The 13,907-nt window shown below is 38.2% G+C and overlaps 1 protein-coding gene across 13 annotated transcripts in view; it reads right to left on the reverse strand.

The window, feature by feature from the left end:
- The window catches only part of AOPEP (aminopeptidase O (putative)), a 324,317-nt gene that overhangs the window by 285,033 nt on the left and 25,377 nt on the right, over nt 1–13,907 (reverse strand). For all 13 annotated transcript variants that reach the window (XR_012506720.1, XR_012506719.1, XR_012506723.1 and 10 more), the window contains exon 2: nt 7,005–7,922. Coding sequence is in view for 5 of the 13 variants with exons in the window: in XM_074363058.1 (XP_074219159.1) it covers nt 7,005–7,780 (776 nt within the window). In the remaining 8 variants the exon portion in view is untranslated. The remainder of the gene's footprint in view (nt 1–7,004; nt 7,923–13,907) is intronic.

Here is a 13,907-nt window from a genome sequence, read left to right on the forward strand (position 1 = left end):
GAGGGCAGAGCCTTCACGAATAAGATTAATGCCCTTGTAAACGAGGCCGACAGCTTCCGAGCCCTTCCACCATGTGTGAACACAGCCAGAAGCCGGCAGTCTGCAACACAGGAGGGCCTCTGCCAGAACCCGACCATGCTGGCACTGCGACCTCAGACTTCTAGCCTCCGGAACTGTGAGAAATAAATTTCTGTTGTTTATAAGCCATTCAGTCTGTGGTATTTTCGTATAGTGGCCTGAACAGACCAAGACGTCAGCTGAGCCACCGTGCTCACTCGGCTTCTTAAGCAGGAGCCAACTATAAAGGAAAATTTGTAGGGAGCTGATTCAAACCATGTATTTTTCTTTCTTTTTAGCTGACTACTATATGCCTTTGTCTTTTTGCAGTCGGAGTGAAAGGGGCTTATTTTTAGTTTAAAAAAAGGTTTCAAGTTTTACTACTTTCCATAAAAATCACCCATTCTCAGAGACATGCTTATCACAGTCCAACAACCGGAGACAGGGCTGCTTCAACAGAGGCAGGGAAGAGGGGACGGGCCCGCAGCTGCTGTGAATGTGGTCTGGCGGGGTGTTCGCCACATCGAGGCACTGATCTGGTCACTGGAGGCCAAGGGGCCACAGATGTCACAGTTCCGTAGGTCAGTCAGCTTATTTTATAAGCTTCCCAGAGTTCCAAAGTCTTCAGACCTCCTCTAATTCCTTCCCATCTCTCCTCCTTCCTGCACCCAGGTTTTTTTATGACGCCATGTTCTCATTAAACCTAAGTTACAGTCTCCATTGTAGGTAAGCAACCCTCTCGCTAACTTATGCCACAAACACCAAGGGCCAGACTACTAAAACAGGAAGTGTCAACCACGACTCTCTCTCCCCCCCTACAAACACACACACACACACAAACACACACACACACACACACACACACACACACACACACACACACACACACACCCCTTTATTATCATTCTTCTTCATGGCACAATTACCAAAACCAGGACTCCTCAATCATAATGAACACGTATGGCAAGTCTAAGGAGAATGATGCTCTGACTTGGGTAGATTTTGTGTACAATCAAAACGGACTGGACTGAAAGTGGCTTTGAGCCAGAAACTCACCTCTTTTTCAACAGAGGTGCTTTGGGTACAAAACCAGTAAGCTCTCTGTAAAGGCAAAGACAGTATTTCTAACCTGGAAGTCTCCTGTGAGTATAGGATTTTATGTGTGGAAAACATTTGGAGAGCCTCTCATGGAACATTTTCATTTCACACATGAGGAAATTAAGCTCCAGAGATGTAAAATGACTTATTTGAAGTCACACAGCTCGTTGGCAGCACAGCTCTGATGAGGACCCTAGTCTCTTGGCTCAACCTCCTAGATTCTTTTCAACACATCATGCTGGTTATAGGTCATTTTGATTTGTTATTTTCTGTTGATGTCTGGTTATTCATGGGCTTTTGTTGTTGTTTGATTGGTCATTTTGGCCACTTGTTTAAATTACGACAGTCCATCATTGTCTTTTCTCCTATGACTCAACGGGGATTCTGAGAGACTGAGACAATCTAGTATGTGCGGCAAGGGGAGAAAGAAGCGAAAAAAGAACACACATGTTCAAGTTCGGGATTATGAAATCCTCCTTTGCAGCTCCACAACGATATTACAGAATTAACGTGTATTTCTTTTTCAGTTGTCATGAATATTATATTGGTTTTTGAAAGCAAGTAGGGTGGGGGAGGGGGAGACTGAATTTATTATAGAAATGTTCCTTTTAGACCTGAAATCTCTTCTCAAAGCTCTTCTGCCCATTCTCTTAATTTTAAAACTTTATAGTAAGATATAAAACAATGACACTATTTTACTGGCAGGGGTGGGCGAGGAGAACATGTTTTAACATCTGGTTTTGATGTCAAACTGAAAATACTCCGAAAGTCTACCTTCCTTTGTCCAACAGCTGAACAATAAATATAATTTTAAAAAATCGTTCCCTTAGTATTTTGCCAACTTCATTCTGGCTTTGTCTAAAACAAAGAAACATCAGAGTGACTTAAGAAATTTTAAATTTTAAAATTACCTTAAATTATAATGTATTTTCTTAGTCAGTTTCCTTATCTTTAACAACGATCCAAATAATTGCAGTTTTTAAAATAAGTTTCCTATATTTAACTGAATTTCCCCTCCATTCAACTTATGTTCAGTGATGTCACCAGCTTAAGCAAGATCTCCTAGTCCACTTGGTTGGTTCTAAAACTATTATAAAGATCCAGGACTGGGGAGGGTATAGCTCAGTGGTAGAGTAAATGCCTAGCATGCATGAGGTCCTGGGTTCAATCCCCAGTACCTCCATTAAACAAACAAACAAACCTAATTACCACCCTGTTCCAGAAAAAAGTAAAGGAAAAAAAAAAAAAAAAAAGATCCAAATGGCAATGGGAATGGGTTACCAGAGAGAATGCTTTGGTTTTAAATAACATTTTATTCAGTGGAATGTAAAAATGCAGGAAAATGCAGAAAGTATATAAACTTTGAATAAGGATTTCCATCTTTTTTTTCCTTAAAGTATGTTAAGCTCTAGAATCAAAAAGACATTAAGTCCCCTTTCTGTCTAGGTTAGCAAGAAACCTGTTACACATTCTTGACTGTCCCAGTTCTCATCAAAATATTTTTAAAGGTCACACACACTCACACACCACCCAAAAGTAAACAGCTTTTCCCAAGAAGTATGTATCATATTGTTACCCATGTGTGTGTGTCATCATTTTAAAATGTCACCTGAAATCCAGTATCTGAATGATGGAGGCAAGAAAGAGCATTTAGTTTCAAGAGTTGCCACAGCCCCACGATGGCTAAACCAAAGTGGAAAAATGTAGTTTTTGTATTTCCAGATATTTCATTTTAGAACTGGAATAATAATGAGGAAGGAGAAACTATTGACAATGATTGAAAGAAATATTCTTTTATAGCTGCAAATATATCTTCAGTTCTCGCCCAGAGAATACTGCTACTTGGTAAAAGTGGGATGACAGCCCTTACGAAAGGGGGATTTCAGAATGGAAAGATGGTTTCTGTTCAAATCTGATGTTTAGTTTTTTAATGAATTTTTTTTATCAGTCTTAGATTTATTTTTAAAAGTACAAAGATTATACACAGAGAGTTACCATATATCCCGTACCCAGTTTCCCCTATTATTAACAACTTACATTAGTAAGTCATATTTGTCACAGATGATACATTATTATTAACTAACGTCCAGATTTTACTCAGATTTCCTTGGTTTTCCTCTAATGTTCCTTTTCTATCCCAGGATATTACTTCAATTTTAATCATCATGTCTCCTTAGGCTTCTCTTGACTAAGACAGTTTCTTAAGACATTATTTATGTTGACCTTGAGAGATACTTTGTTGAAAGTCTGATTTATCTGATGTTTTTCTCTTGGCTAGATTGGGGTTATGGGTTTTGGGGAGGAAGATCTCAAAGATCCCATTTTCATCACATATTACTAAGGCTAAATACAACCAATGTGACTCATCCGCTGTTAATGTTAACTTTGATCTCCTTGCTGTGGTCATGTTTGTCAGGTTACTCCAATGAAAATTTACTCTTTTTCCCCTTTTCCATTCTGTCCTCTTTGGCGAAGGAAGTCATGTGTGTAGTTCACACTTAAGGAGCGAGGAGTTTTGCTCTACCTCCTTGAGGGTGGAGTATCTATACAACTTGGACAACTTCTGCACCATGGCTTTGGCCATTCTCCCCCATTTGTTTATTTAAGTCAATTTTTTTTGCATTAGTGGACTCATGGATATTTATTTTATACTTGGGTTATCATCCAAACCTGTTTTCTTTATTTTGTTGCTCAGCCTTGGCCACTAGGTGTTCTTTCAGACAGCTCCTTGACCTTTGACACACACCAGCAACTGCCAGTTCTTGTTGCTGTTGTTTGAGCATTTCCTTATTTTCTGGCACTAGAAATGCTCCAGGATCATCTTGCACACTAGGGTGTACTCACTGCTTCCAAACTCACTCAGCTGACAAACAAGGAAACACACATATACGTATGCTAACCCTTGCAAGCACCCAGATCTATAATTCTTTCTATATGCAACCATCTGTATCCATATTATGCTAAACATGAATTCACAGTGATGTCTCCAGTCCTAATCCATTTCCACATGGATCATTCTAGGCTCTTCCCCTTGCTTATCTGTAATCTACCACTTCAACAGTGAGAAAGCTGGCTCCCATCACCTGCCGTCCATGTACTAAATTGCTTCATTCCAGCATACATGTATAGTGGTACCAGAATTGTCAACCCACACCCCTATGGGAAACAACTTTATCAACTACAGTACAGTACTCATGTACAGTTTCTTTTGCCTCTAGTCTTACAGATTCAACTCATTTCCAAAGTTACTTAGTTAGCACCTTTCCACCCCTACTCCCTTCTATGAGGTTTTCATACATTTTTAATGTAGCTGGATTGTTTTGTCACATTTTGTATTCCATTCTGGGATCCTCTGACCTCTTAAGTGGTTATTTCTCTATTGTCAAACAAAATAACTTAAGTTTTACTCTCAATAAGGGGCAGGTTGAAAGTGGGAAGGGGGGAAGCCACTGACGGAACTTGAAAAGAAAGGTACCAGTTTAGAGCTTTTCTTTGATTTGTCTAGGATCTGCTTAAAAATAGAAATTTATTGAAAGCTAATATAATTCATTTTCTTTTAAAATATATTAAAATCTTTGCATACAGTAAGGGACATGGTAAAAATCAAAAGTAAGAAACATAGCTCCCTTTCACAATTAAGACATGGATTTTTCTAGGCGCTTTCAGTAACTTTATTCAATTTTCCTACTTGTAAAATGAGAATAAATGTTTCTCATTCAGACCAAGAATTTATAGTAGGTATTCTGCCATTCAAGGGTAAAAATGTAACAACTATTTCAGTTTTAATAAATGTAGACTCTATGCCTTAGAAGAAATAAGCTCTACCCAGTTACATTTTTTCACACAATTGTGAAATTTTATATTTTCACACAATTATATTCATAAAGCATTATAACCCTGATGATCACTATTTATTCATATCACTAAGGAATTATCTATGTCTAGCAATCAGGGACCCTTGGGCATTTTAAAGTCCTTACAGTTACCAGTTACCAGTATATACCTAGAGTTATTCTTAAGCACGTGGAAGAATTTACAGAGATCTGGTAGCCATTCATGGAAGATTATCTTGACTATAATAAAGTTCCCCCGAAAAAAGAAAAAAAGGGAGAAAAAACATCTTTCGAGGATTTTTAAAAAACATTTATTATCCTTGTAAGACTGCAGCAATGCCGTTGATTTACTAACACACAATCACAAACCTCCAAGGATACAGTTTAAGATCCTGCTGTGATCATGCACTTTACTAAATTATCAGAAAAGAAGATATCAAAGGTAAATTCAAGTCAACCTTTGCAGCAGCAAAATGTGCCCAAGGGCCTTTTGAGTTTAAGGAAACCAGCATTTATCCATAATTCATTTCTACTCGATACTTTACATGCAATGTAATTCACAAGTCCAGTCTTTCTCCGCAGTGAGCACTTAGCAGAAAGCCATGTTTGAGGCCATTAATGAGTATTTCTTCTAAATACTGTCAATAGTTTCTTCTTCCCCATTATTCTAATTCAAAAATGAAATATCTGGGAGTATAAAAACTACAATTTCCTAGTTAAGTTCTCAGAGACAGTATATGGTTAAATCTTATTGAAAAGCCCATCTTTAATAATTTCCACAAAAAAAATCTCAAAATACAATAAGAACACCTGTTTCTTTCCCTCATAGTCTCCCAAGAATATCCAATAAGTCATTCTATAAATAAATCACTATGCTTTTGTACTGATGTAAATTTGCACCAACCCTCCAATTTCTCAAAGGCTGCCTCAGACTAGCAGAAATAAGACAGGAAGTGAACTCATTCCGAATGGGGAGGGAGACCAGGGCAGGAGGTAAGATGAGAGGCAAGGAACAGGCTAATGAGGACTCAAAGTTGAAGTGATGTTAAAAAAAAAAAAATCTAAAAGGTTTTTTGGAGGGTAGGTTGGAGGAGAGATGTAAGTAATTTACTGAGACCACCGCCTCCATTAAGGGAATCCAATGCTATTCAAAACAAGCTCACAGAGATGAACGTTCCTTCAGCCAAGCTCTGCAGTAATTATCATATTGATTTGCAGTACATTAGCACAAAGAAATAGTAAAATAAAGAGGAATCAATAAAGTTTGTATTCGAAAATTCTCAAATCCTAAAAACCCTGAACTGCTGGGGGAAGGGCAAAAGGAAAGATCAAATGGCTGCCTAAACACAGCCCCTGAAATCAATGCCTCATCCATTCCCCCCCCCCCCGACAAAAAACCAGGAGTCTCCCTGGTGTCAAATATCCGGAATCATGGCCAAAGAAGCAAGTGTGGACTCAGCAGGACTGACTGCTGCACTCCTCAGAAACAGATCTTTCCCTCGCTTTGGGGGTTCACATTATATGACATCTGACAAAGAGTCCAGGGAGACAGGGACAGTAAGAGCCACAAAGCAGAGCTGGCTTTATTTGGAAGCACTTTGCCAGGCTGCAGACCAGCCCAACTTGGCGGCTATCTACTCCCTCTGGGGATGTGAAGGAACCTGGAGAAGGTATTTGCTCAAAGACACATATCACTTGCATCTACAGCACTGGAAGTCGCCAGCAGAGACTGCAATGGAGAGCTACGCTCAGGACTTAATCATTAAGCCTGACTTTCAGTCTCCTAACTCAGAAATATGGGGACTTAACAAAGTAATCTTTTCATCCTGACTTAAGGGAAGTAATCCTATTAACAGAGTTCAGCACGCCTGGGAATTTACCTGCTTCACTGTGGGTCAAAGGATTTAAGGCCAGATGGATAATGCCACAGAGTAAAGCGGCGCATCCTTGCAGAGGTTCACCTCCCAGTGTGTGAGATGAACGGGCAGGGGGCTGCGGAGTGCCCAGATAACCTACCTGCCACTCTGGTCTGAGGTCCACGTAACTGATCGCCCCTGGGGTTTGGTCCTGTACCGTATCCTTATGGCGTGAGGAAAGTCAGTAGCTGTCTGAGCCCCTGTCTTCCTGATCTGTAAGCTCCAAGTGTCAGTGTCAAACAGGAGCTCCCCACAGCCAGGAGCCTGGCTGCAGCGAGCGTAGCAGTCTAACTGCTCCCTCCAACGATCTGCAGGCAGAGCCACAAGTTCACGTACAATCTGATTCCTGAGCTTGGGAGGCCTTGTAAATTTTTCAATACCTGGCACAGCAGCAACATCCACCTCCTCAACCTTTACCACAGATAAATCACAGCAGTCCAACACTAGCAAAAAATCCTCACTCCCAGCATTCCCCGTGTCACAGCAGTACTCTGAGCTAGAAATCCCAGAAGCCTGCTCCCGGTTGTCATGGTTACCATCTTTACCAGAAGTATCTTTTTCACCTTTACCACAGATTACAAAATCATGACATCCCACTTTAGATGAGAAGGTCCTTGTATCTGTCACAGGAATATGGCAGGGTTCAGGCATCCTAAATTTGCAGGCTTCGTTAGCCTCTGATTGGCACGTTTCCTCAGTGGAACCACCTTCTTTCTCGAATCTGTTTCCAGGCTCAAAGAAAAGCACAATGGTGCCCTCAATGACCTGACTTTCGAAATCCACATCCAAATCCAGTACATAGTGCTTCACAAGTATGTGGCTGGTGTTGGCCAGGAGAGGCAGGTCATCTCGGGAAGGGTCCAGCTTCATGTCCATGGTGTAGGTTGCTGTTTGAGAACTTTGTTAAAAATCTCAGAAGGGGCTTCCTCCTGTTAGTCCCAATCTTCTGGAATCATAAATGTCTGCTTACCAAAAAGCACATCATGTCACAAATTATGGTTCCACAACTTTCAGTGCCCTGGTAAAGAAGAAAAACACAATTAGACAGAATTCCAAATTAGACCCCCATGCTCCTGTAACCACTGCGCCTGCGAGTTGGCTACCTCCTTCAGTAATCTCCCAACGTAGCAGAAGCTCATGGCTAGAAGGCCGACTAAGCTTTTTGACTGACATCAAAGAAAGCTGCATTACGGGTTTCTAAAAATATTTCAGTTATCAATGGCATAAAAGGGACCCCCACAAAACCAGAAGAATCATGCTCCCAACTAGAACAGTCTTTGTTTTGGAAAAAGGCAATTGTTAGGCAAAAGTGTAACTGAGCATCACTATGCCTCTTGTTTTAAAAGATATTAAATGTATCGTTTCTAATTTTGTGCATCAAAAGATAAGTGATTGCTTCTCTACTGTGATTCTAAGTAACAAATGTGAATGAAGGCTAAATGGCCTCATACGTTTTATTCTTTGAGAGTAATAATTTAATACATACAATGTAACTCCAGGGATTAATGTACTTTTCACATTAGGACTGCTCTCATATCAGCACTTCCAGTAAATTACAGGAAAATGAGCCAATTTACCAGGAGTGCATTCTAAGTATTCCTTTGAGATTGTTCATGGAGATTTTTCAAATTTATAGTTAAATACTCAAGGTATATCATTACATCTTAATAGCTGAAAACCCATTAACATTCTGGATAATGGCCTTCTTGTGGCAAACAAAAAGGTCTTCTCATTTGAAAAAAAAAGAAGTATGCAAATACCTATAAAAGGAAGGAGAGAAATTAAAACGTAGAAACAGATGTTGTAATAAAATGTCCAAGTACTTCATAAAAGTTCTGAATCAAAATGTAGTCTTATTTTATAACAGCAATCTAGCTAGAAGAAAAATTTCTTGAAATTTTCTCAGTCCCTGTCGTGTACCTAATTTCTTCCAGCATATGCTGTTTTGTTTTTTTTTTTTTTTAATCAAAAATGAAAACAAAAATGGCAGGGGAAAAGAAATAAACACTCTGGCTAAGCAGATATATTTTAAATCATTTTTGTATTTCTAAATATCAAGAGGTATTTTTATCAAGTACAACATTACTTAATTTCAAGTAAAATGGAGCCCTCTCTCTTTCTGTTTAACTCCTCCTCATTTTTCTTCTGACTTTACCTGCCAATCCACTAGACTCTTATTTCCTTTCCTTCTAGGTTCTCATTCTAGCAACCAAATCTATTGAGTTTTCATTTCCTATACCTCCACAGACTACTTCCCCATAAAAATCTAACCTAACCTCGGAAAAAAAAAAAATGCTGGCTTCCCTGCGGCACTGTACAATTTGGTTTCATGCTATTTTCCCAGTCATGGAGGCCACATGCCCTTTGAATGAATCCTTGTCCCCTAGACAAAGGGCTTGCTGAACACACTGCTCCCTAAAGATGACCTGACTCTGCACCTCCAGGCTTTTTGGACTAAACGGTGTTCCAAATCTGGACTGCTCCTGGCTCGCACCTTCCCCAACCACCTGCCAAATTCTGTTCTTCCACACTCAGTTCAAGTGCAACTGCTTCCCAAAATCCTTCTCTGCCCTCTGCTCTCCCTCCCCTAGCCCCACCAAACTGTATGTGGTAATATACACTATGTCTTTAAGAATAATAGGAATTGAGAGGTAGTGGGGATGCAAAGAAGAGTCTGAGATGACTTTACAGAGAAGCTGGCACTCCCTTTGGCCTTATAAAAGTTAATAGGAAAAAAAAACCCCCCACAATATTTGTATTTAAACAATAAAATGTAGTTCAACTTCTCTAGTAGAAGACTGGAATGTAGGTCTTGGGTAAATAATTAGGTAAAAAAAGATTCTTGCAAGCATCTTTCAGGCAGAATTTTTAAGGTTGATTAAGACCTCCAGAGCTATTAATAAAAAGAAACAAGAAAAATACTCAGCCTACTTATTAAGAAAAAAAAAAGAAGTCAATGGACAAAGGGAGTAAGCCAGGGTATTCTCTTTTTCTGTATGAGAGCAGTTGAACTTGTCATGTAATGAATAATAACCTTCAATAAAGCTATTGGCTATATGTAAGGAGAAACAATGAATGCTAAAACTTCACCCTGCTGGTGTTTGGGAAAGCTATCATGCAGTACTGTGTTGATTGGGCACTTAAAAAAAAAAAAAAAACTTGTGTAATTTACAAAAACTGGACACACACACAGAGTCAAGAGAAGAATCAGAATCAACTGGAACAAGGGTAAACTTTGTGGCTGTCTCAACTATTACATTTGAAAAAGAATAGTTTACATTTGTAACAATATAGATATAACTAATTATTGTCTAACCCTAATAGATGCCTTTATCTACTCGTGAAAGGTAATATAAGGATGAAATATATTCCATAAACCAGTTTTCTCCATTTTTGTTCCTGGTGGCAAGGAATGAAGCTGCCTTAGAGCCCTGGCCATCCAAGCCAGTTAATGAGACTTTATTTGTAAACCTAAATGAAAATTCTTTGGCCCCCTTCAGTAGGTTCTCTTTTTTAAAATTGAAGTATAACTGATACACAATATTATTTAAGTAAGAGGTGTACAATATAGTGATTAACAATTTTTAAAGGTTATACTCCATTTAGAGTTATTATATAATAATGGCAATATTCCCTGTATTGTAAAATGTATCATTGTAGCTTATTTTATACAGAATAGTTTGTACCTCTTAATTACCTACCCCTACATTTCCCCTCCCCACTGGTAACCACTAGTTTGTTCTCTATATCTGAGTCTGCTTCTTTCTTCTTATATTCACTCATTTTTAATATTTTTTATATTCCATATATATGGTATCATTCAGTATTTGTCTTTCTCTGACTTATTTCACTTAATACCCTCCAAGTCCATCCATATTGCTGCAAATGGCAAATTTTCACCCTTTTTTATGGCTGAGTAGTATTGCATTGTATGTATATATACCACATCTTCTTTATCCACTCATCTATTGATGGACACAGGTTACTTCTGTATTTTAGCAACTGTTAAGTAATGCTGCTATGAATACTGGGGTTCATGTATCTTTTCAAATTAGCGTTTTCATTTTTTTGTATAGATATAGATATAGATATAGATATAGATATAGATATAGATATAGATATAGATATAGATATATAGATATATATCCAAGTGGAATTGCTGGGTTATATGGTAATTCTATTTTTAATTGTTTAAGAAATTTCCATACTGTTTTCCACATTCCCACCAACAGTGTACAAAGGTTCTCTTTTCTTCTCATAGTCACTAATATTTTTTATTTGTGTTCTTTTTGGTGATAGCCATTCTGATAGGTGTGAGATGGTATTTCATTGTGGCTTTGATTTGCATTTCCCTAATGATTAGTTATGTTGAACATCTTTTTATGTGCCTTTAAATGTCTATTAAGGTCTTCTGCTCTTATATTAAAATCAGGTTTTTTTTTTATGTTGAGTTGTATGAGCTATTTATATATGTTGAATATTAACCCCTTATCAGTCATATCACTTGCAAATATGTTCTTCCATTGTAGGCTGTCTTTTCACTTTGTCAATGATTTTCTTTGCTGTGCAAAATCTTTTTAAGGTCCCATTTGTTTATTTTTGCTTTTATGTCCTCTATGTTAGAGACAGATCCAAAAAAAATATTGCTACAATTTATGTCAAAGAGTGTTCTGCCTGTGTTTTACTCTAGGAGCTTTATGGTTTCCAGTCTTGCATTTAGGTCTTTAATCCATTTTGAGCTTATTTTTCTGTATGGTGTTACAGAATGTTCTAATTTCCTTCCTTTACATGTAGCTGTCCAGTTTTCCCAGCACCACTTGTTTCCCCATTGTATACTTTTGCCTTTTTTGTCATAGATTAATTGACCATAGATGTGTGGGTTTACTTCTGAGCCTTCTATTCTCCACTGATCTGGTCTATTTTTGTGTTATTACCATACTGTTTTGATTACTGTAGCTTTGTAGTATAGTCTGAAGTTAGGGAGCATGATCCTCCAGCTGTGTTCTTCTTTCTCAAGATTATTTTGGCTCTTCAGGGTCTTTTGTGTTTCCATACAAACATTAACATTTTTTGTTCCAGTTCTGTGAAAAATTTATTGGTATCTTGATAGGGATTGCATTGAACCTGTAGATTGCCTTAGGTAGTATGGTCATTTTAACAATATTATTTCTTCCAATCCAAGAACAGAGTGTATCTTTCCATCTGTTTGTGCCATCTTTAATTTCCTTCATCAACGTCTTACAGTTTTTCAAATACAGGTCATTTACATCTTTAGGCAGGTTTACTCCTATGTATTTTACTCTCTTTAACGAGATGATAAATGGGATTGTTTCCTTAGTTTCTCTTCCTGATACTTCATTGTCAGTGTATAGACATGCGTGTGTTCTTACTGCCATGTCATTAACTGTTGGGGGTTGTTTTTGTGTGTCTTTCCCCCACCTCCCTTTCTTCCTCTTTTGCTCTCGTCTCTTGTGATTTAATGACTATCTTTTGTCTTATGTTTGGATTCCTTTTTCCTTTTTGTATGTATATCTATTATAGACTTTTGGTTTGTGGTTTCCATGAGGCTTTTATATAGCAATCTATCTTTCTATCTATGACTGTTTTCAGTTGCTGATTTCATAATTTTAAATGCATTTTAACAAACCTTGCATTTGTACTCTATTCCCCTCACAATTACTGTTTTTGATTTCATATTCTGTATCTAATTGTTTTGATTTCATATTCTATATCTAATCTCTTAAAAGCTTATTGTGGATACAGATGATTTTACTACTTTTGTCTTTTAACCGCCCTACTAGCTCTGCATGGATGATTTCCTACCTTTACCGTATGTTTGCCTGTACTGATGAGCTTTTCCATTTTGTAATTTTACTTGTTTCTGTATTTTTTGCCTTTTCGTTTTCACCTAGAGAAGTTCCTTTAACATTTGTTGTAAAGCTGTTTTGGTGATGCTGAATGAACTCTTTTAGCTTTTGCTTGTCCGTAAAGCTTTTAATCTCTCCACCAAACCCGAACAAGAGCTTTGCTGCATAGAGTATTCTTGGTTGTAGGTTCTTCCCTTTTACCACTTTAGATACATCATGCCACTCCCTTCCGGCCTGCAGTCTCCACTGAAAAATCAGCTGACAGCCTTATGGGAGTTCCCATGTGTGTTATTTGTTGTTTTCCCTTGCTGCTTTTTAGCAGTCTCTCTTTAATTTTTGTCATTTTAATTACAATGTGTCTTGGGTGTGTTCCTCTTTGGGTCAATCTTATACAGGATTTTCTGCACTTCCTGGACCTGGTGACTGCTTCCTTTCTCAGGTTAGGAAAATTCTCAGCTATTACGTCTTCAGATATATTCTCAGCCCCTTTCTCTCTCTTCTCCCTCTGGGACACCATATGTTAATATTAGCACACTTGATGCTGTCCCACAGGTCTCTTAAACTGTCCTCATTTCTCTTCATTCTTTTTCCTTTTTTTCTGTTCAGCATCAGTGATTTATACTACTCTGTCTTGCAGCTTGCTGATCCATTTCCCCTGTATCATTTAGTCTACTGTTGATTCCTTCTAGGGTATTTTTCATTTCTGTTATTGTATTCTTCATCTCTGTTCTTTATATTTCCTAACCCTTTGTTAAAAATTTCTAACTTCTCACTCTGTGCATTCATTTTTCTCTGAAGTTCTTTGATCATTTTTACTATCATTACCCTGCACTCTTTCTCAGGTAGACTGTCTATCTCCACTTCACTTAGTTCTTTGGGATTTTATCTTATTCCTTCACCTGGAACATGTTCCTCTTCTGTCTCCTTTTGCCTAAGTTGCAGTTTGTATTTTATGTATCCAGTAGGTTAGTTACATTTCTCAACCCTGGAGAAGTGGCCTTCTGTAGGGGATGCCCTATGCATCCCAGCAGCACACTCCCTTCTAGTCACCCAAGCTATATGCTCTAGATGTTCCCCTATGAGGGCTACAGAGGTCCTTCTGTTGTGGCATGCCATGTGGGAGGTCTGGTAGGCTT

The sequence above is a fragment of the Camelus bactrianus genome, chromosome 4 (genome assembly GCF_048773025.1).
Source record: "Camelus bactrianus isolate YW-2024 breed Bactrian camel chromosome 4, ASM4877302v1, whole genome shotgun sequence".
NCBI classification, from domain to species: Eukaryota; Metazoa; Chordata; class Mammalia; order Artiodactyla; family Camelidae; genus Camelus; species Camelus bactrianus.